Genomic DNA, 27686 nt, shown 5'->3' with positions numbered 1-27686 from the left:
ATAGTTACTTTCTGACTAGTTTTTACTGCATTTAACTATCATTCATGATGTAAGCCTTCTGTCAATTCATGTGGCAGCGTTTTTTCACATTGTCTAACCTTTTTCTTTGTGCAGATTTGAGTCCTGAACCACAGCCAACGTAACAACAAGATATTCCACTTTTGCTTCTGCTGCACCTGTCATCACAGCAACAATCTCAGCATCATCATTTGGGTAAATTATTTTCAATACTTTTATTCCTGTGACTTGCCAGTTAATGTTTCATTTTCAACTTTGCCTTACTTGTTGTCTCAAAATTTTTCGTAACCCAATTTTTATTTTTCATTTAGATAAACAGCATCCCTGTTGAATGGAGATTCTACCGATGGCCGAGCTACGTATCTTTTCCTTCGTCTCCCTTCCATTAAATGTCCTCGTGTACACTTCATGTGAATGTGGGTGTATTCACGAGGACCCCCTTTTCTCCCTATCCCGCCTGCTGGACTCAACTTTTCGGCGGATGGATGGAGCACTTGTGGAAGGATGCCTGGCTGCATTTCCCAGGCTCAAAGGTAGGAAAAATCTATACTCTATCTTTCCTTATTGACCATTGAGTGGGCGTTGATTATAAATCGTTACCGAGTACGATCACTCCTGAGATATATGCGGTTATTGACTGGAACTGTTTTCTCTTGCCGTTTTCGTTGACATTAAATAGCTCAGAATACGTAGAATGACTGAGATCAGGGCCATCAGGCTTGTTTTTTTCCCCAAAAATATTTCCAATTTGAATTGTTCAATCAAAGTGCAACTAGGAGATTTTATTGAGTGAGAGGGGGACCTTCCGCCACACTGCGTGCAACTCCTTGTATACAGATGCTGGTCGGTCATTGTCGGTTTACCGGTTTTGATTGCAGTTACTTTTTTTTTTGGTTCTTCTTTCCGGGAAAGGAGAATAGAACAACTGAACATTGTACTGCGCACACGTTGATTGTTTGCGCTGCACTGATGATCCGCAATCGATCGGTCGTTAGTTTTTTCGTTTGAACAGGAAGAGATGAGACATAAATATCTACAGCACAATGGGACTTTTGTTGCCATTGTGGTACGGTACGGATCATCCACACTAAACTTTTTCTTTCTTTTTTTTTCGGGAGAGAATAAAAGGGTACCGTGAATTTTTGATTCTTTTTTTTTTCTCTGTGTGTGTGTGTGTACTGAAATACCGGTTTTTTATTTTGGCGGCGTGTTGCTTTTGTGGCGCCCTGTTTATTTCCCTGCGTTTCTTTCATTTCTCTCCTCCATTCTCGCTGTTCCATCAAAGGATGTGATGATGATGACTTGTCGACTGATGAATGATGATCGAGTGGCTAAGCATTACAGGATCACGAGCTCATCGGTTGGGCTTCTGGAACTTGCTGGCCGACTAAAAAAAAAAATGAGAAATAACAGCTGTTTTTCTTATTTTTATTTTAAAACCCCGCTGGCGGTGTATTTACCAATATGCACGGAGATTATATGCTTTTATAAATGTTGACGGTATGGCATCTGTTGTTTTAGCTCCTGCCAGTTGCTCTGATTGGATTACGTATTAGGCTGGGGTCCCTGAATATTTCACTTTTGCCTTGTATAACTTAATGAGAATAGATTGCCTTTTACCACCCAACGAATACGGTACCTACTATAGAGCTGACCAGCTAGCAGTCTGATGCCACGAAACGGCAATCATGAAAGGCCATGGCGTGATATGAAGATGCCGTTCTCATTAAAGCAACCGACCAGCCAGTCTCCCGGTTGCAATAACCCCCAACTCATCTACACAACCCCACCCTAGTATAAGATCTCTATCGTCGTCGTCTTGGCCGGGCATGATGTAGATCGGGGGCGAGCATTCACGCACAAGTTGATGGCCCAGCCCAGCACACCAATAACATCGGCCAGCAAACTTGTGCGCAACGATAATCAGCAGCCCAAGTGAATTGATTGAGGAATTTTCCCGAGAAATTCGTGGGGGGATTCCGTTCAAGTTGAACAATTTCCGCATCTCTCAAGTCGTACGTCTACGATTCTTCCTGTCTAACATCCATGCCAGAAAAGATGATGGCAATCACACACAAAGCTCTATGACTTTAGCCTGTAGGTAGGTGCCTTGTAAGGGCATCTGAATAACTTGAAGACGACAGGCAGCGCTTTCAAATAAATAAATGTTTCGTTTGGAAAAAATACAAAGTCAAAAACCCTCCGCTTTGTCTTTCAACAGTTTCCGATGACGCCAGGGAATAGTAAAAAAATCTCCCGGAGCTTGTGGAAATAATCACATGCCGATGTGAGGAGACCCATTGACACGCCACATTTTTTGGGGGGTGTTTTTTTTAATATTTTTTCTCCCTGGAATAAAATTCAAAAGGTTTTTTATTTTAAAAAGGACGATCGTGAATCGGAGTAGAGGGTTAAAAACTGTATAAAGAAAATATTTATTGACATCTCTAGTCGTATTCGTTTTATTTTTATGGTTGACCGTTGACAATTTACCTGTTGGCCGCGGTCCTTTTTCTGATACTTTTTTCGGTTGTTTTCTCTAGTCTCATTTGATTCTCTTTTAGTGGCGTTTCACGACCCGTCTAGAGTGTCAGACCGCGGTGTGAACCTTTTTTCTTCTCCCCCCTCTGCATCTCTCTTCACTTTTGTGCTTTTCTTTTTTCCACCGGAAACAACCCAATACATAAAAATAACAAAAAGAAAAAGAAAAACCGCGATGGAAAATGGTAAATCGTCTGACGCCATTTCCATATTTCTATTTGTTACTGCGTGTAAATGCAAAGCCAAAAAGACACAGGAGAAAGGAGACAATGTTTCAAGTAATTCAATCGTCTAATCGTAAATTCCCATGTAGTACTTCCGTTCAAAAAACCCGAATCGAAATGTACATTACCACATCTTACAAAAAGCTTTTTTCAAATTGCATCAGATTAGACCAGGTACACAAACAAACACTCGAATCTTTGACATGTTCACTCCCTTTCTGTAATACTTGAAAGAGTTTAGGTCTAATCCCCGCGTGTGTATTGGGATGTATTTTTCCCGAATGTGGGTCATTTGAGAGTCGCCCGGTTGTACGACGCCGGTGGTAAGGCGATACGCCCGGAGCCCCGGGAAAAAAGAAAAAAAGGGAAAAACGAAGGCGTAATCAAATCTACTGGCGGAAAAATGTGAAGCAACCAGGTGTGAATAATTCCAGGAGGGATGAGGAATAAGAAAATAATTTAATCTCCTATACGGTACACGCTGTTGTTGTGTGTACACCGCAGGTAAAAAAGAAAACAGGAATATTTTTTTCTTCTTTTCGGAATGAGTTTCTCATCGTCTTTCCGTTTCATTCGAAAGTTGTCTGTTGTGTGTGTACACGCACTCACGTCTTTCAATCTGTCTTGCTTATATACAGCGTACTAGACACATCTGAGTGTGTGTATGTTTTTCAATCAATTAAGCACAGCTCAACCGTGCGATAATGGATCGATTTGGCGGATTGTTATTTCCTTTGGCTGGATGGCCCTGCTGGATTGTTCTTTTGACTTTTATTTTCTGTCTACGGTTGCCTTTTCTCATAACTTTGATGTATAAGTTGGACCGAAATGTTCACGTCTCTCATCCCCTGTCTCTTTATCAAGGGGGAAAAAACCCAAATAGTTTCGGCGTGTCAAACTTTTTCTTCTTGTGGCCTCTCGCTCTTGTGCTCATCCGACTTTTGTCAGTTCAGCCAAGCTTTTGTCTTCATCACGCGTTCAAACCGGCCCGTATTGTTCTCGATCTAATCTGTCGGGTCAGGGAGAATTTTTCCCTCCCCCCTTTTTTGGGTGGGTGGGTGAGGAGATCGAAGACGTTCATCAATAAATTTTAATCTGATTGGAGACGCTATCAGATCGGGGGGATATTTGAAATTGTCTCTTTCTCGGGTTATTCAATTGATGGGAGACGCGATACGACAGACAACCCGATTGTTTTCTATGGAATTTTTATCTATCGATTTCTACTGGCCCTTTGGATGAACGTACTGAAATTGTTGACACAGGGAAATCGACACAAGCCAATCAATTAGCGCAAGTGATAAATATGGATGAATCAATAAAATTGGCAATGGAGTAGAGAGAGGTCTGGCGTCAGACGCTATTCCAGACCAGACGACCATGATGAATGGATGGCAACGCGTGTTTTCACAAAGTGCTATGCATATGTTAAAGTAATGGGATGATGAATGCATTGGGAAATTTGCCAATATGCAAGTCTCCCCCCGTATATCCTGTCTGCTGCTTTTATACGCTTTTATATAAACAACTTGTTTATTATATCTGACGACTGAATGACTTGTTGACTTTTGATATCCGATCTATCCCGTATAAAGTGGACTTGCACTTCGATTTATATAACCGCGGGAGTGGCTGGCTGGCGGGCGGGCGGGCGAGTGGGTGCTTGGTTATCGCTCAATTTTACAGTTCACCCGTCTTGAAATTTCATGCTCCAACTGATTCATGCTCAACGGGTAATTCACCCAAAAAGCATCAGTGAATATTTCTCCAAATTCTTCTAATAACTTGATGGAGACGATAATATGTGGCGCAGGTATAATATAATAGGGGGGATAGAACGACCTGATTTTGGCCGACTGAATTTCCACCATAAGAAATCTCCGCCAACATTTTGTACATAGATAAAAGCAAAATGTGAATACCAACCCCCTGTAAAATGAATGCAATGGAGAGAAAATGCCATCTGTTGCTTGGCTACCGTCGTCTTATATAGATCGAGCGATTTGGGCAAGTGGTTTTTGGGGTCCTCAGATTTCTTTTTAAAAGAAAAATCCAACGGCAGCAGCAGCAGCTCCTTGGCGCACATGCAACGGGTGCATGTGCGTGTCACCAATTGGCCCAATAGGCAACAACCGGCAACAACGACGAGGGGACTCGGGAGAAATTCCGATTGCATTAGAGAGAGAGAGAGACTTGTTATTATTCGTTGGCTGGCCACGGCTGGTTGGCGTGTCTGTGTGTGTTTGTCCGTTTTGTTCTTTTGATTCCTTTTTACGTGCACCGGAGTTGCGGGTTTTTCTGGTGTGCCGTTGTTGGTCGGTCGGTTGGTTGGGCCATTTTGTTTCTCTGCTGCTGTTTCTTTCTGCTGTGAATAATGCGATCGAGTTGAACACATGTTGGCATACAAACAACTAGCTCTTTTTGTCTTTTCTTTTCTTTTATACTTTTCTGGCTGTTGTGGCTGCAGTCCGTCCGCTACGGCTGCCCGCTTCTACACTGCCTCATGTTTAGATTAATGACAGGCCAGTCAGGCCACACAGCATCGGCTTGCCAGCAGTTGAACTCGCCGGGGTTCAAGAGGTCGGACCTCACAGCCCACACACACCAACACCCAAAAAAGAAGCTTTTCAAGTCCCGAGGCTACGTGCTGAATGGAGACATTGATCAAGAGAGTCTCGGCTGTTGTCTATGGAGCAGCCCATGGGGTGATGCAGCAAAACGTCTTTGTCTGGCCACACATTGCCCAGTGATTTTGACTCTGCTGTGGCCGTCTATCACTTATAATATTCTTATGGTTGGCTTTGTTGGATGTGTGTGTGTGTGTGGGAGCGTCTGATGTTTTTCACAGGGGGGAGCGCCGCCGTTCTTATATTTAGTTAGCTCTACAAAATATGAATGTGCGGTGTATACTCCCCTCCTTGTGCTATGGGTTTTAATTTTCCAACAATCAACACGGAATGAAATGGAATCAAACATCAGGAATGGCAAGCCAAAGAGAGGGAAAAAAACAAATAGCTGTCGAGAGTTTGGCTGGGCAACACCTTGAGTCAATTTGTTCGTTCCTTTTTTATATTAAATAAGAACCAAGAGGCAAACATTTCAGGAGAAGAAGACAAACAAATGGGACGGACTTGACGGACATTCACGACTGACATAACCAACAAATGCGACCGTCGTCGTTTTTATTTTTTTATTTTTATGGTCCAAGTCCAAATTGGCGCGTTAATTTCCACACACTTGATTACCCCATTATTTCGTTGAATCGACACTGCCGTACGGTATATCTATTTAGCCATTGACAGTTTCATATGTAATCAATGGCAACTGTATAGCGGCTGGAGTCAAATTCCAAATGGGAAACCACTGGACTTTTGGCTATGGGCTTTCTGTTGGAATTTTTGGGTATAGGGCGGCCAGCAGCACTATGTGGTGGATAGGCGACGATGGCACACTTTTATTTTTATTTTTCCGTTGCTTTTTTCCAGGTGTGTGCCCGGTGCAATCTGATTGACCGACGGGCGATCCATTCATTATTATTTGATATTTTCTATATCCCCCCACTCACTTTCTCTCTTTTCTCTTTCTTGCGCCATTGAAGTTTTGATCCACGAGTCCGATACGGCACACACAAATATATATGCGTCCATTGCGTCACATCCGACAACTGCGCACGAGTCGATACTTTCAACTCCCAATTGTCTAATTAAAGTGACACATGTGAAGATGTTGCAGATTCGATAAGAGACTCGCTCTACTCGGGCCCGGTTACATAACCAATGGCTTTGCGCTTGGAGACGAAATTGGCACCGAATTTGGACAATTTGATTAAGAGATTCGGTGACGTCATCGACACGCACCATCACGGTCGTCTGTGCGTAACGAGTTGTCTGTAGATCTCTTCCATATCCAGAGATGCCATGCAACTAACTCGATAGGCACACACACGACACGCACATGGACAAACCCGAATTCAGACCGAATAGGCAACAACACGAAACATAACAGTTTAGACAATTTCCAAATGGGAATGTCTCCCGTCTCCATGGACAAACAATACGTAAATCTTTTCTTTTTCTTTCTTTCTTTCTTTCCTCTCTCTATATGCACATTCCCGGAAAAGTAGTATAAGCCACCGCCGTCCGGGTATACATTTAAATACATCGTATATAAATAGGGAAAAAAGGGCTCCTAAAACAAAAGGAAAGTATATCCAAGTACTGTATATCTGCTGTATTATGGGCATTCCATTGTGGATCTACCCCGAGCACGTCTGAATGCCGATCAAAAGAAAAAGTCGAAAATGTTACAGGCACGACAACTGGGCGCAACATTAAAAAACGGGAAATAAAATTAATGAGTTTTTCTCTGCTCCTGCTGGATGGAGCTCCTTTTTGTTTTAACTACAGGCTCAACAGTCTTATCGGTGGGATTCCTCTTGTTCCTCTTACCCTCTTTGCGAAATAGCGAGAAAAGCAAACAAAATAACAAGCTGTCGCGTGTGTGGATGTAGGAAGGACGGAATTGTTGGTGCTGTGTCCTTATGGTCGTTGGCGGCGTTGGCGGACTATAGTCTATAGAGATGGTGTGTGCTCGGGTTTGTCCGTCCCCTCCTTGTTTATTCATCCGAGTGAGACAAATGACATACAGACAGACAGCAGCAGCAGCAGAGCTCACAGTCGAGAAGATGAGAATATGAAAAAGGCCAAGTCTCCTGAGACGGGGGGAGAATAAGAAGAGCCGAGGTCTTTTTAGCCACCCTCTCAAAAAGAAGAAGAAGAAGTTGATCATCCACAAGAGTTTTCTCTCTTAAGTAAGTCCTTCCTTGTTTTGACTGGGGAGATATGGGAGGCCGAGGTACTGGAACGAGTGACAAACCCAAAAAGGGCCAGCAGACGAATTAAGAGGCGGCTGTGCGTTGGCCATCAAACGACAACCGGAAGGAAGTGACCCTGTCCAGTTAGCGCTCAAAAAGAAAACCCACAATCTTTGCGATTTTTCCTTCAATCAAGACAAAGAAAAAAGAATAGACAGCGGCGCAAACAGCGTCGAAATGTCTCGCGGGAGACAAACACAGGCGCGGATGTCTTGTAGCTTCCGAAAAATGGACTTAACAGTCACGTCAATTGTTCTACTTTTGTGTGTGTATAGGGCCAAACACAGTCCAAAGTACGGTACCTACTCTTTTTCAGACTTTTTCTCTTGTGGGGGTCGAACAAAGGCAGGATACATCATCTGGCTGCTGCTGCCGCTGTGCATAACCCAAAAGCAGACGCCGATGCAAAACCCTAAAGAAAGAAGAAAGAATAAAAGACGACGAGTATATAGTCATATAGAGGGGAAAAAACGTGACGCATTTCGGTGGCGGTGGCATTTCATTCTCTTCTCTCTCCCCTCTCTCTTCTTGTGTTCCTTGTGCCGAGACGCCGACCGTCGCCACCGCCGATCTGAAAACGGAGGGGAATAGTAGACGCCATCAAGTTCGCCGAGGTTATCTTCTTTTCTTTCAACGCCATAGATTCCCCAGCACCCCACCCCACCCCACCGCCGTGTATACCTCATCACACTACTACACCCTATACTTCTCTTAAGTTGTTGTCGTACGATCTTTTTATCAGCTGCCATCCACTTGGCTGCCGTCGTCGCCACCGCCACCGCCGCCAACATATCGATCAGCGTCTTGTTTCTTTTTTCGCGGGGGGGTTTTCTTCAACTGATTTAAAATTGACCGCCACCGTCGAAATACCTTTTTTCAATTGCCAAGTCTTTTCTATTCTTTTTTCATTTATTGAATAGCAACAGAATTAAAAAGGCAATGTATCAACGGAATTTTAAAGTATGGTTATTTTCTAAGCGCTTCAATTTCAATTTTTTTTTTCGCAATCAATATTCCACTCTTTGTTGGCAATAACAAAAATCTGTTTTTCATTTAATTGAATTAATTAAAAAGCTATTAAATATCTGTCAACTACGACTAGGTTGATTATTTCATTCGACTAATAAATTATTTTTCAAAAATATCACGCCAAAAGATTTCTACCAGAAATTCGAAACGTAAATAGAACGCGTATTACAGCAAATTTTTATTGAAGTGGCGTTAATTTTTGATTTTGTTAATGCGCAATATATATTCAGAAGAGGTAAAATGCCGAATTCTGTTTTTATTACGACGTGATCTGAAAAAGAAACCAAGATTATATTCAGGAAGGTGATCTACTGTTATTTGAGGAGTTGCCACTTCTGGAAAGCTGGATCACATGGATATTCTGTGGAAATCATGATATCCTCATGCACGATTGCAAATTTCTAGTTCTCTGACGCACATATCCCCCACATAGCCCATGCTATTTTTCCCAATAGAGGCGGTAAATTTGTTGAGCCAATTACAGAGCAACACGTTGATGAAAAACTCTGCTACCTGATCTTTTGACTCCACCCCACACCTGTGCAATGACGCAATCTATACGTGAATCGCATCGAATTGGGCTACAACTCACATTATTAGTTAATAGTATACTGTTGGCTTCGGTCTTGAAAGGTAAGAATCTCAATCCTATTAAAATACTGTTTGCGTTTTTGGGGGGTTACAAAACACTGTTAAAAAGGGTTTTCCATTTAGAGGAACTTACATGTTAATACCTTTGGTTTTAACCTTTAGTTTTATTTCATGAATAGCCTTTCTTCTTTTTTTTGTGTAAAGTAAAGTGTAGTAAAGTAAAGGAACCTTCTATTTTTGAATGTTTTTATTTATGAATAAAAAGAAGAGATATGTTTTTGCAAATAAAGTAGAAATAGGCTTTTATATCAAATTAGCGAAACTACTCTTAACCTGTAATTTAGTCCATGATTTGCCATTCATTTTGTGCTAGTTGAAAAATATGCATAAAATATTGTGAAAATATTAGTAATCGCCAAAACGGGAAAATAAATTTTGTTTTTTCAAATTAGATTTCAGAACGTTTTATCAATAGAAGAAACATGTGCAAATTCATTCAGGCCTAACTGCAGCATTAGTACAACTGCTGTCGGCCAGCGTTTCATCTCCACGTGACCTCGGGTGCCCAAGAGAGAAAAGAAAGATCCGATCAACTCGAAGAACTATCGATCGATCGATACCTTCAAAAGAAACTGACCGAAAATATGATGTTGAAATAGCAAATGCTCTTCAGAGCAATGGTAAAAAGTCAAGATCTAAAAAAAAACTGATATGTGTCTGTAAAAAATGAATATGGACTTGAACAAATTGAGGAAATTGACAATCATCAAGTCTGCTGCCTTGTCTCTGTCTCTCCGATCAGAATCGATCCCGTTTGAGGACGTCTTCCTAACCGGAATGTGCAGGAAAAAAATATGCGTCAAGATGCGTGATATCCCACACAGTCACTCACAGGTTTTCATTTTATTTTATAGACATCAATCCCCAAAATGTCTATTCAATTTCTTTCTTGTATTCATTATTCATTATTTGCTCAAGTGTCTTTTATAATCAGCAGGTGCCAACCGTTCCGAGGCCGTGTGATTTGCTGAAATTCGTCGGGTTGACGACCAACAATCAATTCGTCACCCACTCGCACCCACTCGGCCGTTGACGATTTTTATCGGTACAAAATCCAGTGCGTCGTCAATCACCGAGGTTGAACGGAACCAAAAAAACATTTCCAATTTGTTCAAGTTCATATTCTTTTTTTACAGACTTCACAAATAAGTTTTTTTTAGCTCTTGACTTTTTACCATTTTGCTATTTCAACATCATATTTTCGGTCAGTTTCCTTTGAAGGTATCGATCAACTCCAAGGAGTTGATCGATGGTTCTTCAGGTTGATCGGAATTTTTATTCTCTCTTGGGCACCCGAGGTCACGTGGAGTTGAAACGCTGGCCGACAGCAGTTGTACTAATGCTGCAGTTAAGCCTAAATGAATTTGCATATGTTTTTTCTATTGATAAAACGTTCTGAAATGTAATTTGAAAAATAAAATTTATTTTCCCGTTTTGGCGATTACTAATATTTTCACAATATTTTATGCATATTTTTCAACTAGCACAAAATGAATGGCAAATCATGGACTAAATTACAGGTTAAGAGTAGTTTCGCTAATTTGATATAAAAGCCTATTTCTACTTTATTTGCAAAAACATATCTCTTCTTTTTATTCATAAATAAAAACATTCAAAAATAGAAGGTTTACTTTACACAAAAAAAAGAAGAAAGGCTATTCATGAAATAAAACTAAAGGTTAAAACCAAAGGTATTAACATGTAAGTTCCTCTAAATGGAAAACCCTTTTTAACAGTGTTTTGTAACCCCCCAAAAACGCAAACAGTATTTTAATAGCATTGAGATTCTTACCTTTCAAGACCGAAGCCAACAGTATACTATTAACTAATAATGTGAGTTGTAGCCCAATTCGATTCGATTCATGTACAGATTGCGTCATATTATACAGTGCTTTTTTTAGCTCTTGACTTTTTTCCATTTTGCTATTTCAACATCAGTATTTTTGGCCGGGTTCTTTTGAAGGTTTCGATAACTGTAAGGAGTTGATTGATAGTTCATTTTGTTGATTTCATTGGGTTTTTTTTTTTTCGTTTTGGGGCACCCAAGCCCATGTGGAGTGGAAATATACATATTTCAAATTATTTTCTTTCTTTTTATTTTTGGCGAAACGAGCGCAATTGAATATATATACGGTGGCTCCATTCATTCCCATTGAATGGATGACATCATCTCAGGGAAGTGTGGTGTACACTATAAACTGCGGTTGTTATTATTGCTGGACAGTGCTGTGTGTACGATTTATGCGCCATGACCTAATCGAGATGAGAAAAGAAAAAAAGGGGAACAAGACGGACGAGATGTGAAATGCCTCATTTAGGGATAGAGCTGACAAGTCGCCATATTCCTTTTTATGGCGTTTGCTGGATGTTATACATATATGAAAAAACTATGAAAGGCATTCGCAAGTGGCACGGAATAGCCAGCCGGCTAGCCAGACGGACTGTGGCAAAAAAGAAATAAATACAACACAGTCTATGTGGACGAGGAAAAGAAGGAGACTATACTACGCCAATAGAGCACGTTATATCCTTTTTGATATTTATACAAAAATGTTGCAATATGTTTGATAAAAGAGTCTCGCCATCCTATTGCGGGATGTGTACACTTGGAAATTTAAAGTGACTCTGTTTTTTTTTAAATTTTTCTCGAGTGTCGCCGAGTGTCGCATTACAACCAGAAAATATTCCTATAAATTGTGCTGCATTACATTTTCTGTCTAGTTTTTAAATTTTGACTGGCGCTGCCATCACCTAAAATGGCAATGTCGAGAAACAAGTGCGCCGCTTGAACCCCGACAGTCCAACATTCACGTTGATATTCTGGCGACCAAGGGCGAAAGAGGTTCTTCCTCCGCACGCTCCAACGAGTCGCGTGTATCAGTTGCATTTTCCTTTTTATTTTTATTTTATTTCTTTTTCCGGCTATTTTCAGCTAAAAAGAAAAGAAAACGGGAAAACCATAGACACTACAGCAACACCGGACTTTAGTTTTTTAATGGTCTTTTGAGCCCAAGTCCATTCTCTTGTGGAGGGGTTATAGAACGCGCGGGTGGTTTGAAACCAACCCAAGAGCGCCCAAAAAATAATAATACAGTTTAGTTTTTTCTTTTGGCCCCCCCTTGGCTGTTTTTCTCTATGTGCGTCTGGTATTTGGATCAATTTGCGCACAGCTCTCAAAAGTCTGTGTAGAGGAACGGCCGTTTGGTGGTGTGGCTGTTTGGCTTGGTGGGGAGGGTGTAAGTGCTGGGGAGACAAAAAGGAAATGGGGGCTTCTAAATCGATTTCAGTTCCCAAAAAGTCACACAGCCCCTCCAAAAGAAAAGTTATAAGCGAGCAAAGTACTTGACACTAGAACGCCGACGACCAAAAGAGTCTAAGCGCAAAAAGAGACACACAGCACAGCTAGCAGCTGACCGTTCATTCATCAGCTGACCTTTTGACAGGTACATACCAAAGGGCGCCCTGGAACTTTTTAGCCCCGGCTCCTGCTGGAACTTGTGCGCCAAAACACCCGTTCCCCCAATTTAAAATGTTGCTGGACAGAATCAAAATTCCTCCTTTGATTTTTGGTTGTTTAGTCACACTTGACTCTATCATCTCCTGTTGTGCTCAGACACACAAGAAGACCAGAAGATGTTTGCCCAGAATAAGTGAAATCGAGCCAGAAAATCGATGGCAAGAACAAATAGACGTGCTGTGCTATAGGGTCATCCCAGCAGTTTGGCGGAGTTGACCCTCTTCAACCCTTTTACCCCCACCCGGCCCCCCTGATGAACTTTTCTGACGGGGGCTGCTGACCGTTATGGCCTCATGATGAATGGATATAAAACTGTCGTTTGTCAAAATGTCTTCGTCGTGTCCTTGTGTGTTTCTTTTTGGCCAGCAGCTCCACTGGGCCAAATCTATATACAAACGGGAATTGTCCAGCTCCGAAATCATTTCTGAGAAGGAAAAAAGAATTGACCCAAAAGGAGCTTATAAGGAAATGGATTGCATTTCGTTTCGGTACAGCAGTCGGGGGTTGTAGGATATATGCACACGGGATCGGATGATGGATCCATGACACGATTAATGGGCGGCCATCACATCCAATTATCCGCGCTCAACCCCCTACCTCATTCGCATTTGAGATTGTGAAGAGCTGCTGCTGTTGCTGCTGGCCGGCGTCTGTTTCCCCCGTGATGTTGGCCGGATCGAATGCTGGTGTAGCACACAGACTCTTGTCTTGTCTCTCTCTCTAGCAAAGTCAGACACGCGCCGTGCGCACCAAAAGCCAAAACAATTAGGTATCCGAATTCAAAAGCCTCGGCGCGTTCGTCCGCCCAGCAGCAGAGACCAGCAGCAGAGAGAGGGGAAGAAGAAGAAGAAGAAGACGGAAAAAAGAGGGGAAGCTGCTGGTTTTTACAAAAGAATGAAAGGAAGACGTCCAAGGACTTTTTACCCCACGACATTGAAACGCCAAGAGAGAAATAAGAAATGAGAGAAACAGAAAAAAGAAAGAAGAAGGTAATAATCAAAAGAAGTGTGTGTGTGTTTTGTTCATCTCGTTAGTCGCCAGCGTAGTTCGTGCCATCAATATTCAATTCCTTTTCGTAGATATTCTATGATGATGTACACTTTTGGGCTTTTTTTTTTCATTCTTTCTTTCTCCCAACCGGAATATATACGAAACAATGGATCACGTCAACAATGCAGCTAGGAGGAGTAGAGAGAGAGAGAGAAGGTGGAAGGGTGGAAGCTCGGCATTCAGCTCTCGCCACAAGATGGATGGGCATTGTGGGAAAAAGGAAGCCGACCGACCAAGAAGAAGAAGAAGACGACTGGACGAACGAATAACCAGCAACCGATTCGTATATTTATGCATCTTCTTTTGTTTTGCATTTCTTTCCCGTCGACAACCGGAGGAATCAAAAGAAACTCGACGGCCGGCAAAAGACAAAAAGAGAAAAAAGAGAAAAAAACGGTAGAAATGTTTGGCTGGATCAGCAGCAGCACGCGACTCTCTCTCCGAAAATAACACACGGCAGCTACTACACAACAATGGATGACCTGTTCATTTATCTCCTCGCGCAAGTGTTAACTGTGTAGAGCTAGACTCTTGCGGGACAAACTTCCCGCCCGCATAGCACATCCCGCCCGTCCGCCCGTCCGCACGAAAGGAAAAATACAGAAGGAATCAAAGAAAAGAAAAGAAAAGAAAAGAAATATTTGAATGGAATTTTATTATTCGTATTTTTTTCCTTTCTTCTTTTCTTTTTCATTTTTGGCCGTACAGAGACGACCCAGGGGTTTACCCATAAGCTGACGGTCAGCATCTGCTTTGAATTTCTATCCAACAATGTGCGCGTATAGACTGAATGAGAGAAACGCTCCCTCTCCATCATTGACCATAATAGGTCGGAGCTCTTCCTTTTGCCAATTCGATTCCAGCTGACTAGTCACGTATGTGCCGGCATAGATCGGCAACAAGTTTTTAACCAAAAAATTCACCCAAGTTATTTTTATACTTTTTAAATACTTTTACCCATTTTTCTATTTGACTGAACTGCCACAGCTCAAAGGGGAAAAAATATTTTTTAAATAAAAGACGAGTTACAGTTAAACACGGACCATCTGCTTTAATGGCCAACATAACGATAAAGAACGATCCCCTTTCACAGTAGTCTGACCTGGAACACCCACACGCGGTTAGCTGCTCGTCTAAGCGACAAACGAATCGTGACCAAATGATCACAACCATTTCATCGCCGCGTTCATATAATAAGAACAATCGTTTAAAAAGCCCAGAGGATATTTCACAGTCCTAGAAATAGATAAAAAATGGTTTCCCCTTTTTTGATTTGTCTTGGATTTAACGAAGTTTTAGCACAGGACAGACTTTTTTATTTTACTGCGGGTATTATTATTATACACGACCCCTTGCGCCTATTTCATTCCATTGGCTGGTGCGATCTAGTTTTTTCGGGGGCTGCCTGGTGGGTATGGTGGGTGGGTGAGGGGGTGGCTTTAAAGAAGTTTGGACGAGTCGGAAGTATAACTCTTATGTCTGCTCACGAACGATAAGTCTCTTTTCTCTCTCTCTTTTTTCGTCTACACTATTGATCTTGGGCGCTTTCAAGTTTCTCTCTCTGCTGTTCAATGTTTCCTGATAGTTAGTTTTGCGCGCCGTATAGAGAAAACTTTGGGAGGGAAAAAAAGGGCTGCTTGCCCGGCCCAGCAAAATGTTTACTATGGCCGCTTGCTGCCCTTTTGATTCGCCCGCCGGCCTTTTTTTCCCAGCACCAGAGTCCATCCACATATGGCCACAGCCGGATTTTTTTTTTCGATTTTCATTTTTATTTTAGGAGGAAATCAAAAACTTTTATTCCCATGTTATTCGCCTTTACAAAATTCTTTGCTGGGCAGAAAATCTATCCCCGGTGAAATGGCGGTGCGCACCCCCCCATCAATAAAAATGTAAAAAATGGTTAGAAATTCCAGTTTTGTTAGTGTCAAAAAGAAATAACTAAATATGGCGGGCAACTTTTTTATTTTTATTTTTGTGGGTCCGGTCGCCGAGGATTTTCCTCTCGGATGTTGCGGTTGTGGCCGCAAGAATCGTCGGTCCACGTACGTAGGTATATGTACGTGTCGACTGGCCAGGAGAACTCGTCTCCCACATCCTTGTAAGGGTCCTAATCAAATATTCCGACATCTCTCGGTTGGAACATTCTTGTTGGATATGGCGTCCGTCCTATGACTACGTTCCAGCAACACACAAACCGGGCGGCGATTATTATTCATGGACCTTATGGTTTTCTCTCTTTCCTTTTACCCTTTTTTTCTTTTCTTTTTTACGATGCGAGCTCTAGACGTGCACACTGGTAGAGAGAGTATAAAAGGACCATATGCGAGAGTCAGAGAAGAGCGAGAGAGCAGCCAGGAGCCGAAATGAGCGAGTCAGTTTACGTATACCGCCGCGCTCGACCCACAGAACATCACAGGTCGAATTGAGATGCTTTTTTTCCGATAGGCTCTTACTCGTACCTCTCCGTCCAGTATAGAAATCTTTTTTAAACGGCGAGGGGGGTTATATTCCAGCCCCAACAAAGAATGGTTCTCTCTCTGTACCGTACTACTAACCCCCCAGTTATTATACGGAAACTTTATTTTTTTATTATTATTGTCCGTGGATGGATGGGGTCGGCAGCAGCAGCACAAGCGAAAAATAAAAAGGAGCGAGGGAGAAAAAAAACTGTCAGTCAGGAATCTTTTATATTGCTGCTGCATGTTGTGTATAACCCCGTCAGTCTGTTACTTTTCTTTTTACTTGCTAATGGTCTATCCTATCTAGTGTATTTACTATATAGTAGCTCTCTCCGATTACAATCTTCGCCCCCCCTCTCTCTATTCCACCTCCCACTCTGTCCTTTTCATCTCTTTTTTCCAGTTGAGTTTGGTGGGGAGACTCACAAAAGTTGTTGGGTAAATGACTTGTTAGATGGGAGCACAATGTTACACCTGGTACACTATGTGTGTGCAGTTTGGTCTATTATTATATAGAGGGGGCAAATAAAAAAGAAAATCTTTTGGAAAAAGTTTAAGACACTGACAACAATCTAACCTTTACCGGCTATTATCATCCATATCCGCTTTTTATATTATAAGTGTACGTGCTAATAGAAGGAGGCCCCATTAAGAGCAGCGCACCTATAGAAATAGAGTAACTAATAGGCCATGTCTATTAGTTTCGATTCGCTGTGTGCAGTCGTAGAGTTTCGCAATTGTTAATGCAATCGGCTTTCCCTCTACTATATACGCACAGGGTCTTCTCCTTGTGATGTGTACAGCGATATAAAAGCCGTAGATAATGATCTGTGTGTGCTGTACACTCACAGTAGAGCGCGCGGTCTGCTGGCACACGGGAATCCGAGATGGTTCGTATAATAAAGCTTTTCTTCTTCTTCTTCTTTTTCTTCTTACTCCCATTCTTTTATATCCTTTTCCTCTGGACGGGTCTCTCTTGTACGTAGGCTGAAGGAGCAGTTCCGGTGTGTAGAGATGCTGCAAGGCAAGATTGTTGTTACTAAGGTAACGAGCCGGCTCAGCTTCACAGTTCTAGATATATTCGCTGCTGTCTAGTACTCCATTATTTGGATTCGTCGAGTACTATATGCGCCATATAAGACTTATATAGTACAGAGGGGCTGGTGTAGATATTTATACATACGCCGCTGTTGTATATAGAGAGTTTGAGACCCATTACGTATAGTGGGTTGCTGCCGCCGTATTGTATCGTTATTCCACTGTGGCATCTCTATGGCCAGCTAGCCGGCCATTGGGTCGGTGTAGAAGAAAAAAGGGGCCAGCGGATTGCATTGAGATTCCGGCGGACATCAATCCTCACATATTGCTTCACGTCTCTGTGTGTACGGCAGAGAATGCGGAGGGAGAGAGCTTGACCCAATACGATCGTGTGTAGCTAGCCCCACAATATATACCAGGCAGTCGGACGGGCGCGGGGGGATATATGAAATCAAACCAAAAGGCTCACATGTTGGAGAAAAGGAAAGAGAAAAATACACAAGTGGAGGGGAAATTGGATGTGAGAAAGAGTCGCCAAAAGACGACGAATCGATAAGACCTACCCACTAAAAAAAGGAGTCGATATAAATTTATTCCCAGGATGTTTCGTCTTGTGGTGTGCACAAACACAGTCAGTCTTGTTAGCGGCGGCTTTAAAAAGAAAATAAATAACACCGACAAGATTTCTATAGAGTATAGACGAATACGATGCATAACTTCATTACTCATCGGCGCGTATTACGCCCACGGGGCCAGCAGCAGCAGTGTAGAGTTTTTGGTGCTGTGCTCCTTTTGTCTTGGACATGTATAGTAGTGATGAATCCAAATCAAGGACTATTTAGTAATTTAATCCGAGCGAGAGGTAGTTGTTCGATTCAATTACATTAGTGTCGTCTTCATTTCCTGCGAAAATTTATTTCTCTTTATTTTCTTATTTTTAAAAGATCAATAGTGATTGACTTATTGATTAGATCATATAAACCTTGTGTGTTGTATAGGCTCTGGCCGGAGAGACGGTTGCTCATTCTTACCGCCACCGGTAGAGTGGCGCTATCGTCTTGGGTGGGAGGAGCCAATCGTTTTGAGGGGGAGAACGGAGAACTGTCGGAGTCGGACCTTCAGTCGGCCGTCAGCCCCAGCCGAGGACGGACATCGTGTGTCGAGTTGAATCCAATCAACTAAGAAGAACTGAAGAAGAAGCAGTAGAAAGAAAAAGGCAACCAGGGACATAACAAAACAACTTCTTATTCTAATCCGCTGGACGATTTGGAAAAGGGAAAGAAAAATTATCGTTCGATTGTACCAGGGGATTTGCCAAAAAAGTGTTGCGTGAGTGAGTGAGTGAACGAGTCGAAAGTATGACTACCTGAGTGTAATAGTTTCAGTTTGGACACGGATTTGTTTTTCTCTGTTTGTCCACACACGCGGGGGCTTCTTCTTCCATTTTCCCATTATTTTGGGCTGTGTTTCTTTTAGTCGTTGAGCCGTTTTGTTTGAGCGGCTCATCAGTGTTGTCGATTGTGAAACAACAACAACAACTTGTCAGTTGTGTGTGTCTGTCGTGTGTGTGTCTGTGTGTTGCGTGTGCCGAGTGAAACAGGTAGTGTGTGTGTGTGTCTCAGCCCAAAAGTGCAGTTTACACCAACTAGTTGGCCATTTTCACCACTTGTGATTGTAACTTTGAATTGGGGTTTGGATTCGGCGTTCACCTGGGATCTCGTTCATACATGACGCAACGGAAAATTTGGCACTAGACTTGAGGAGGTGATATGCATCGGACTGATGTTGTTGGCAACAATCGTTCAACCGCCGCCATCGATAGGTCGAAAATGTCGCATGCACCATCATCATCCTGCCGACTCACGCCCGCCGGATTACTTAACCGTCTCGTCGTTTTGCTCCTCCTCCTCCATCAACTCCCGTCATCTGTCGCCAACGGTAAGGTCACGTCTTTTTGTCTTGTCTTGTTTCTTCTTTTTCATTTGTCTGGGCGCGTTCGGGCAAGAAAAATCACAAAACAAAATGTCTGCCCTTGAACCATCAACACAATTTTCGATCTGTCCCGACATGTCCAAAGCAGATGCTCTCCCTCCCTCCAACTTTAGTTAATGAGAAACACGAGAGAAATTTCGAATCAGAAAATGAAGAAAAGATTCAGAAATTAGGCCGGTCCAATGATGGGCATCTGATGTGGTGATGGGCTGGTCCCTCCAATCTGACGCGAGACACATGTTCACAATAATGATGGATCGATGGCCGCTAGTCTGTTGTTGTTGTTGTTGTGGCCATCTTCTTTTATTCTTACCTCACCACCACCACCCAGGTGTGCTGCTCGGCCCCTTTGGAACTTTAGAAGTTCATCTTCTCTCAGGGTTGTTGTTGGTAATTCCAACGTTTCCTCCGCACGGCTCGTTCGGGTTGAAAATGGTTGCATAATCAATAGGTAATTACACACAGGCGCAGGTAGTTTTCTTTTTTAGATTCCGTGAGAGACGTCAGCCAGTCACACCGTAGAGATGAGTTTCTGATGGAACCTATAAGAAAATCCAATTTCATTTTCCAGCTCGACGTCGTATAGATAAGAGCGTCTCTTTATTTTTTAAAGCGACGGCTCTTGTATGTACCTCATGCTCTTCATTAACAGTTAATTTTGGCTGATTAGTTTGTTTGTTTGTTTTCCGCGTTGGGCGATCGCCCACGTTTTTTCACGAGCAGTTTCACACGGTATCGTGAAAAATTGTTGACTCATTTTTTTGTTTTTCCCGTCCAATCGCCTCGATTGTTTGCCCATAAGAAACAAACGGCGTTTACATTTTTTCGACGTGCCGGGACGAGAAATGGCCGTTGGTTACCTCAGCAACGGATCCTCCTCCCCCACTAACTCGGCCGCCGTGTAGAGACTTAAAGCCCCGGCTCCTCTTAAATGCCTCATCGCGATGTCTCGTCTGCATTCACGTGATTCTTTCCCTCCACCAACCAGAAAAAGAAAGAAAAACAAAAGAATCAAAAATCAAAACAAAAGCCATCCGCATGTTTTGTGCTCCGAGGGATTTTTCTTTTTCTTCGTGAAGGAACGTTTCCGGTCACGTCTTTTTTTCGGGACTGGGTCGGGGACTGGGTTTCAGGGATCAGATGGTAGAAGCAACCAACAAATCAGCCCGTTTCTTCTCTCCTCTTCTTCTTCTACTTTAGCCACTTTTGTGTGTTGAGCCTCTTGTGTGCGCCAGCAGAGAATCTCTCTGCCCAACGCAAGTCGTTAGCTGACACGCGACATGCTCTTCTGCATCCGAGCCAAAGTGAAGAAGTCATTAAGAACCAAACAACTTCGAAAGAAGGGTGGCGGGCCCAAAAGAAAAACGTGAACGGACCAGGAGCTCGGGACCGCGTTTGGAATGTCAACAGCCCAAGTGAACGTACAGGGGGGCGGCCAGCCCAGCTAAAAAAAAAAATCCTTTTTCTTCCCCAATTTTTCCTGTTTGTTTTATTTTCTCTTGTCTCTTTGACGTTTTTTCGCTCTTTGTCTAGTCTCCCCTCTCCATCTTTCCTCATTTCCACACTTCGTATATTAGTCGGTCGTCCGTTTGCACGATGGTAGGGGGGAGAGGAGGTCTAGCTGGCCGTGAGCTGCTAAGCGAGTTGGGAATACAAATATGCCCAGCAGCAGTTATATAACTCTTGTGCTATTGATATATATATCGGCTGTGGTGGAGCCGTGCCCAGCCCCTTCTCTGCTGCTGCCACCCTGGAAATGTGTCGTGACGCTCTGACGGGGAGACTCGAGGTGACAAGCGCAGAGAAACGGTCATCACTCCGTCAAACCAACTGCGACGGGTCCCCTCTTCTTCTTCTTCTTCCAACTCTTTTTACTTTTTGGCACGGGACTATAGCAACAGCAGAACTCGGCTCGAATTGACTTCACCGGTAAACTACCAAAACAATTGGCACGCGGAAATGCCTTTAGTCTTCTTCTCTGTAGGCCCAAATCAAGACGTTTGAGGCTCTTGCTCGTACCTCACTCTTGGATATCTTTCTTCGTGAGCTGTCTGCTCTCGTCTGATTGGGAACGAGCCGAGATTCCACGAACCTCCTCTTCTGTTGCTGTTGCTGCTCCTGATTTATTGCAATTGAGAGTTGGTGGGGGGTGCCTTGGCGTGAAGGAAATGGGCGGGTCTCTATCTATGCATACTATCCCCCCCTATAGAACAAGGCTAACTCTCTACAGTCGTTTCATTTCCAATGCAAATTCTCAACACTCCAACTTCATCTATATGGCCAAGTCTCTTTTTGTTTTTCTGCAATTTGCCTATACGAAATTATCAAGTGTTTTTTGGGGCTGGACGAATTTTGTTGGAAGGTTGCGCCACTGGGCCAACGTCTATTGTAGATATGAATCATGTGCCGACCGGATGGGCAGCAGCAGCAGCCCGGCGTGAGTTGAACGCAACTGAATAATTCATCTGCATACGGATCACACACACACACACCAGAGTGAGAGTATGTGTGAGAGAGGGAGAATCTACATGTCTAGTCGATACATCCATAAATAACTCCTGTGAATAAATGTGAGCGACAGCTCGTCTGCTGTAAAAAAGCAGCCAGCTGTTGGTAACGGAGGCATAGCTAATCAAAGGCACACACACATCGACATGGGCGCGTGTCTAATGGCAACAAAAAAATGCATTTTGGTGTTGGAACGACGAGCTGCGTTTTTCTTTCTCTCTTTTGTGTGGTCGTGTAAAAGGTTAGACTCTGATTGCCGTATAGCTTTTTGAGAATGTATATACTACATCGAACGACGTGCTTGTGTGGCACACGCAATAATTGCCGTGCTGTGCTACACAAGGGGCGTGTGTGTTTGTGGGTTGCCTTGGAATATCAATAGCTCCGTCGTCGCGATGGTGACCGATGGCGTTGACTTTCTGTCTCACACGTATGCACCAAATGGGGTATAGTGGGTGGGGTTGGGCGATATTTTATATGAGCTCACGACTTGGCCCCCTCGTCTCAATAAAATGATATTTAAAAAATAAAAGAAACATGGGTCGTATAATTTGTCTTCCTGTTGTCGTTACATCGTCCGAACAATAGACCACCGATTGTGAAATTGTTTCATTTAGGAAAAAACGAAAATTGGCTAATATAAATGGCAGTGGCTCATTCCTCCAATTGTAATGACGCCATCGAATTGTCGTCTGATTTTGTTTATTTTTATTTTTATCTGGGCGATATCGTGAGGAGAGAGGCCGTTCGCACCCTTGGTCTAATGTACCGTGTACCGATTTTTTGGTCGTCCCGGATTCTCTCGAGGGAAAATTGGGTTCTATATGGCACGACATGCGCATTGGTCGCATTCATCCGTCTACTACACATTCAAAGTACATTACCGGAAATGTGTACATGCACCGATCAACTGTCGACTGTGACTAACACGACGTGAATTGAATTGATTCCATTCCCAGCTCACGATTTCTTCGGTACATCTTCCGGTGTCGTCGTAGACCCCCCCTGTAACATTCTTTTTCCGCCAAAGTCTACATCTCTCTGCCTATTGATGTAAATATTTGATTGTTGAAACCGACTAGATGGGTGGGTGGGTGGGTGTTGTGCGTAAGTGAGTCGAAGGAAATCGATTGCATCGGTGGGGGTTGTGGGTGGGGACAGAGACACAAAGACAAAAGTGCCAAAAGTCGAATGGGAGAAACGAGAGAGAAACGGAGCGTCTAATTGCGCTGTCGTCGTCTGTGTCTAGTCTCTCATGTGTCTGTTCATCGATTCATTTACTTGTATAGGAGCTACTGGATCGTGTTGGCATCGCCACTCGATATTATCGATCCGCTGCTCCTACTACTCGCTCTTCCTTCAAGATAGTGCAAAAATCGATGCAGATCATATTAGATACTGTACATATAGCGGGTAGGGGGAACTGTACTTGTATGTCGTCTGCTTCTCTCGGCCGCCCAAGTGTCACGCCGGCCAGCTCTCCTTCTATTTTTGGAATTTTTTGATATTTTGAGACGAAAATGCAACTGTCGGAGGAACGATGATGCGTGAGATCATGGCCGTCGTCTTGTTAATGTTTCGGATCAGATCGATACATCCAGAAGATCGACTGGTACTGTATACAGTGCGCATTTCTTATATAGGAGCCCACCCAAGACTCTCACGATACCGTCCACAACACTGTGCAACTGCAGATGTCTCTGCCGGAGGAGCTCTGCATGTGACACGTCGAAAGATAGAGGCTATTTCTATTATTATTGCCCAGGTGGCCGTGATCGTTTAACACCCTCGTTTACGGTTCAATGCGTTACACACATTTCGGTGTGTGTGTGTGCTTGGATTATATACCTGGCCTTGTATACAGCAATGAATTGCTTCATTAAAAAATGGAGAACTGGTATACTTGTTTTATTGTTAGCGAGCACAACCACCTTTTAGAGTAAAAAAAAGTGTCTGGGAGTGAATGCGGACCATTTTCAGGTCGGAAGGAGACGGGGGGCGAAAAACTAAACGAGGGAGAGAGAGAACAACCACACGACGTAAAGAAGAAGAGACGAGTTATATAACGTGGTAGAAGCCATATAGCGGTCGGTACTAGAAGAGCAAATGACGATGGCAACTGACAATCCAGCCAGCCAGCACCCCTTTCAATGGAATGCCATTCTCCAGTGCCTAGGAAAAAAGTAAAAATCTGGAGAGTTTTTCTTTCTTTCTTTTTGGATCTATCCTCATGTTGAACAAAAATCGGGCGCGGACAAAAGTAAAATAAAAAAGGTTCGAAAATGCGCAAGTTGTTCACTTCCAGGTATAAAGGGGCCAGCAGCAGCAGCTCATTCATTCTCTCTCTCCCTATTTCTCGTCCAGGAGTATTTTTCTTTTCCCTGGAACATATCGGACACGCACACATAGACATAAAAGAAGATAATACAAGAGAGAGTCGCGACTCTCCCGCTGGCCGAATAATACACACGCATATCTCCCAGTTGTCTGTACTGAGGTGACGGCCCTCAAACGACTTTTTTCTTCTATTCTTCCTATAGGATCCCTCTTGATATATTTTACCTCTTGTCGAGTACCTCACCTGGAAGGAATAATAACCCACACACTCAATATCGAACTGTTATTACTAGACATTGTTATTATTACGATTTTTCTTCTTCTATTGGGAGAAAAGTTGAAGTGGGGGGGAGAAAGTGTGTGGGGTGGAACGAACTGGGGATGAATCGGTTATGGTCGGAGAAGAAGAGAAAGAAAAACCGTCGTCGTGCATTTTTACAGCTGAGAGGTGGAGGGGTTGAGGGTCTCGTGAAATCGATGACGACAAGGGAGGAGGAGGAGGAGGCAGCACAACAAGAAGAAATAGGCGCCGGTGTATATTTATACACACGGACACACACGCAACATCATCGTGTATAGCCTTGGCTGGGCCCCCCCCCCTCCCTGTCGTCGTGATGAATGAAGTCAGTTGGGACTGTTTGAGAGAAGAGAACTGGGCGACTTCTCTTGTGTGTTTGGGGTGGAGTCGACGACGACGAGGAGAGGTTCATCATCCGAGTGTATAGAGTGCTGGCACAGCAGATGTTTTCAACTTGGTAATATATATCTGTACAACTACTACACTCGACAGAGGCCCCCCTTACAGTTCCAAACATGTTTCGACTATTGAGTATTGAGTCCTATATTCCCGACTCTCTTTTGTCCGAAACTATACGAAATAAAAGAGAACTCGTACATGGTGTAACTTGTAGCTTTCATTCAATTCGATTATTGATTGAATGCCGACTAATGAAAAGTGCAGAGTACCTATAGAGAAAAGTAAACATCCAATCCATCGTCGTCGTATCTTTTCAATCAAGTTGATTCCGGGCTGTTGGGCCAAAAAAATTGGGGGAAAATGGCCAACTTGATCATTTTGATGGATATGAAAAAAAAATGAGTTTTTTGTCATTTGAAGATGGCGGCAATCCATCTCCATTTTGGCCGTTTCATGCGCCAACGCATTCGTGTTTAAATTTTATTTTTTCTTGGGGGTTTCGTGAACGATTCAAGTGGCATAACGGATAAATATCTATTCATCTTTTTTATTTTTACTTTTTCTTATTGTAATGGCATGTAGGCGTGATGCGATCACCGCGCATCACCGAACACCCGACGGACATGACGGTGGCGCGCAACGATCCCGTGACGCTCAAGTGCTCGGCCGACGGCAGTCCGGCGCCGACCATCGAATGGTACCGCGACGGCGAGCTCATCATCAGCTCCAACGGGCAGCAGCAGCACAGCAAGAGCGGAGGAGGTGGAGGCAATAGCCACCGGGTGATGCTGCCGGGCGGCGATCTCTTTTTCTTCCGTGTCGTTCACGGACGCAAGGAAAGCGACGCCGGCCTCTACTGGTGTTTGGCTCGCAACCCGCAAGGCTCGTCCCGATCACGCAACGCCACTCTCACCGTCGCATGTAAGTGCCGTGTCGAATCTCATTTTCAATTTATCCTTTGTTGGTTTTTCCCTTCCTTCTTTCTTGACTTTATTCCCGCGTGCTACGATCGTGAGAAATGGGCGATTGCCCATCTGCTGCTGGATAAGATTTTCATTGTGAATAGAAGTTGAATTTGGGGGGAATGTCGGGATTCGTTAGATCAAATTTTTATTTTTTCGGCTCCCGAATCAAACGCAACGGGCTACTGACCAGTTGGGTGAACTCTGGTGGTCAATTGTTGAGCACGAGTGGAGAGTGGGACGTCATTTAATGGCTGGCCAATGAGGAAGAGAGAGAAACGTTTGCGTGAGTAGAGATGAAGAGAAAAGATCCGGGAGCCTGATGCTGTGAAATTTGAATGAATAAATAATAGCATTTCGGGAGACAAGATGGAAGGCGAAAGAATGTCGATGGGGGGAAATCAAAAAACGCTTCTGTGCTGCTGCATGTTGCGTAGTGTTCTTCCATTCTTCCAACTGGAGGAATTTAAGGACGTTGACGCCATCCAGCGGCTGCCCGGCATGAAGAAGGGAATCCCTGGGCAGCGACGAATAACCGACTTTAATGAGATGCGATAACAATCAACTTTTTTAAACCCATCACCTCCCCTCAGCCATTTTTCAAATGGCTGGACGACGGAAAAAGAAAACCGCCGCCGATCAAGAGATTTCCCCATCTTGTTTGTTCGTCTGACGTTGGTTTGTGTGTCTGTGTCTGTTGCGGATGGTCTGGCGAGAAAAGTGCCGGTATTGTTCACGTTCGAGCCGGTGGCCATAATATATTTCATTGCTGGCATCTCGACCGTATAGGCAACGCTAGCAGTCAAATTTCGTTATGTAGGAGAAAGTCCGGTCCGGTTATATTTATTTTTTTGCGCGCGCCCAGGGTTGCCGCTTGATTTCGTCCGTAAGGAGAAATGGAGAGAGAGTCGACGGCCCATTAAGATCAGTGACCGCAGGGGACAGGTGCGCGTGTGTGCAACGTGTGAAATAGCCGAGCGATTTATGGGCCCAGCTCTAGCAGTGGCCAGTCGGTTAGCAATGAGAGTTCTTGATCATCCCGGCAATTAGATTTCCACGTAACATCTGAAAAGGAAAAGAATAAAATAAAATAGTCATCCGTAGAAGAAGAAGTGAGAGGGAAAAAGAGATGCGCTCGGCTGGGTCCAGGTGAGAGAATTTTCGGGGTCGGTTCCACTACGTGGACTCGGTCGTCACGCCTCTTAAATCTTCTTGTACACACGCTGGCCACATCCCCCCCCCCCCTCCACCACCACCAGCATTTCATTTCAAAGAAGGGGGGGATAGACTCACATTTTTCGGCCAGTCCATTCAGACACATGGCCGTGTGGGCTCTGTGGGAAAAAAGAACTCGGTTGGCTATTTCCTTGACTTGAGCAGTTAAAACAGGGAAACAACCCAAAAATCTTTTAATAAAATCAACACTATCGTCTCCGGCGTGTTTTTCTCTTCTCATTTCCCTGTCCCATTTCGGGTGTTATTTAAAAAAAAAAACGAAAAAGACAATCAAAAAGGAGGACATGTAACGATCGTTATCGGCCCCCTAAACGGTAAACTCAAAGAGAAAAAATATCTTGAAGAGAAACTATGGGTCTAAATAACAGGCGGAGGAGGGTATAGAAAGAAATGTGTGTAAGGCTCGGCTGTTGATGATGACCCCGGTGCCCGTTTCGGTTGCATATCATCGGGATCTTTTCTTTCTTTTCTTTTCTTTTCCCCCTTCACGAAAGGGGCAGCAATCGGTAGAGAGATAAGTTGTTTCCTATCTCTCTTTTTCTCTCTTTTGTGTC

The 27686-nt window shown here is 43.5% G+C and overlaps 1 protein-coding gene across 2 annotated transcripts in view; it reads left to right on the top strand.

The window, feature by feature from the left end:
- The first annotated feature begins 411 nt into the window (after positions 1 to 411).
- The window catches only part of LOC124328483 (protein sax-3-like), a 41882-nt gene continuing 14607 nt past the window's right edge, over positions 412 to 27686 (top strand). Inside the window, exons 1-3 of one of the 2 annotated variants that reach the window (XM_046787257.1) lie at positions 412 to 551; positions 18399 to 19338; positions 25517 to 25855. In XM_046787257.1, the coding sequence (XP_046643213.1) occupies positions 19170 to 19338; positions 25517 to 25855 (508 nt within the window). In that variant the 5' untranslated portion in view covers positions 412 to 551; positions 18399 to 19169. Of the gene's footprint in view, positions 552 to 18366; positions 19339 to 25516; positions 25856 to 27686 lie in introns of those variants that run through there. The other variant, XM_046787258.1, reaches the window with a different exon arrangement.

The sequence above is a fragment of the Daphnia pulicaria genome, chromosome 3 (assembly GCF_021234035.1).
Source record: "Daphnia pulicaria isolate SC F1-1A chromosome 3, SC_F0-13Bv2, whole genome shotgun sequence".
NCBI classification, from domain to species: domain Eukaryota; kingdom Metazoa; phylum Arthropoda; class Branchiopoda; order Diplostraca; family Daphniidae; genus Daphnia; species Daphnia pulicaria.
This window is presented reverse-complemented; position numbering and strand designations above follow the sequence as displayed.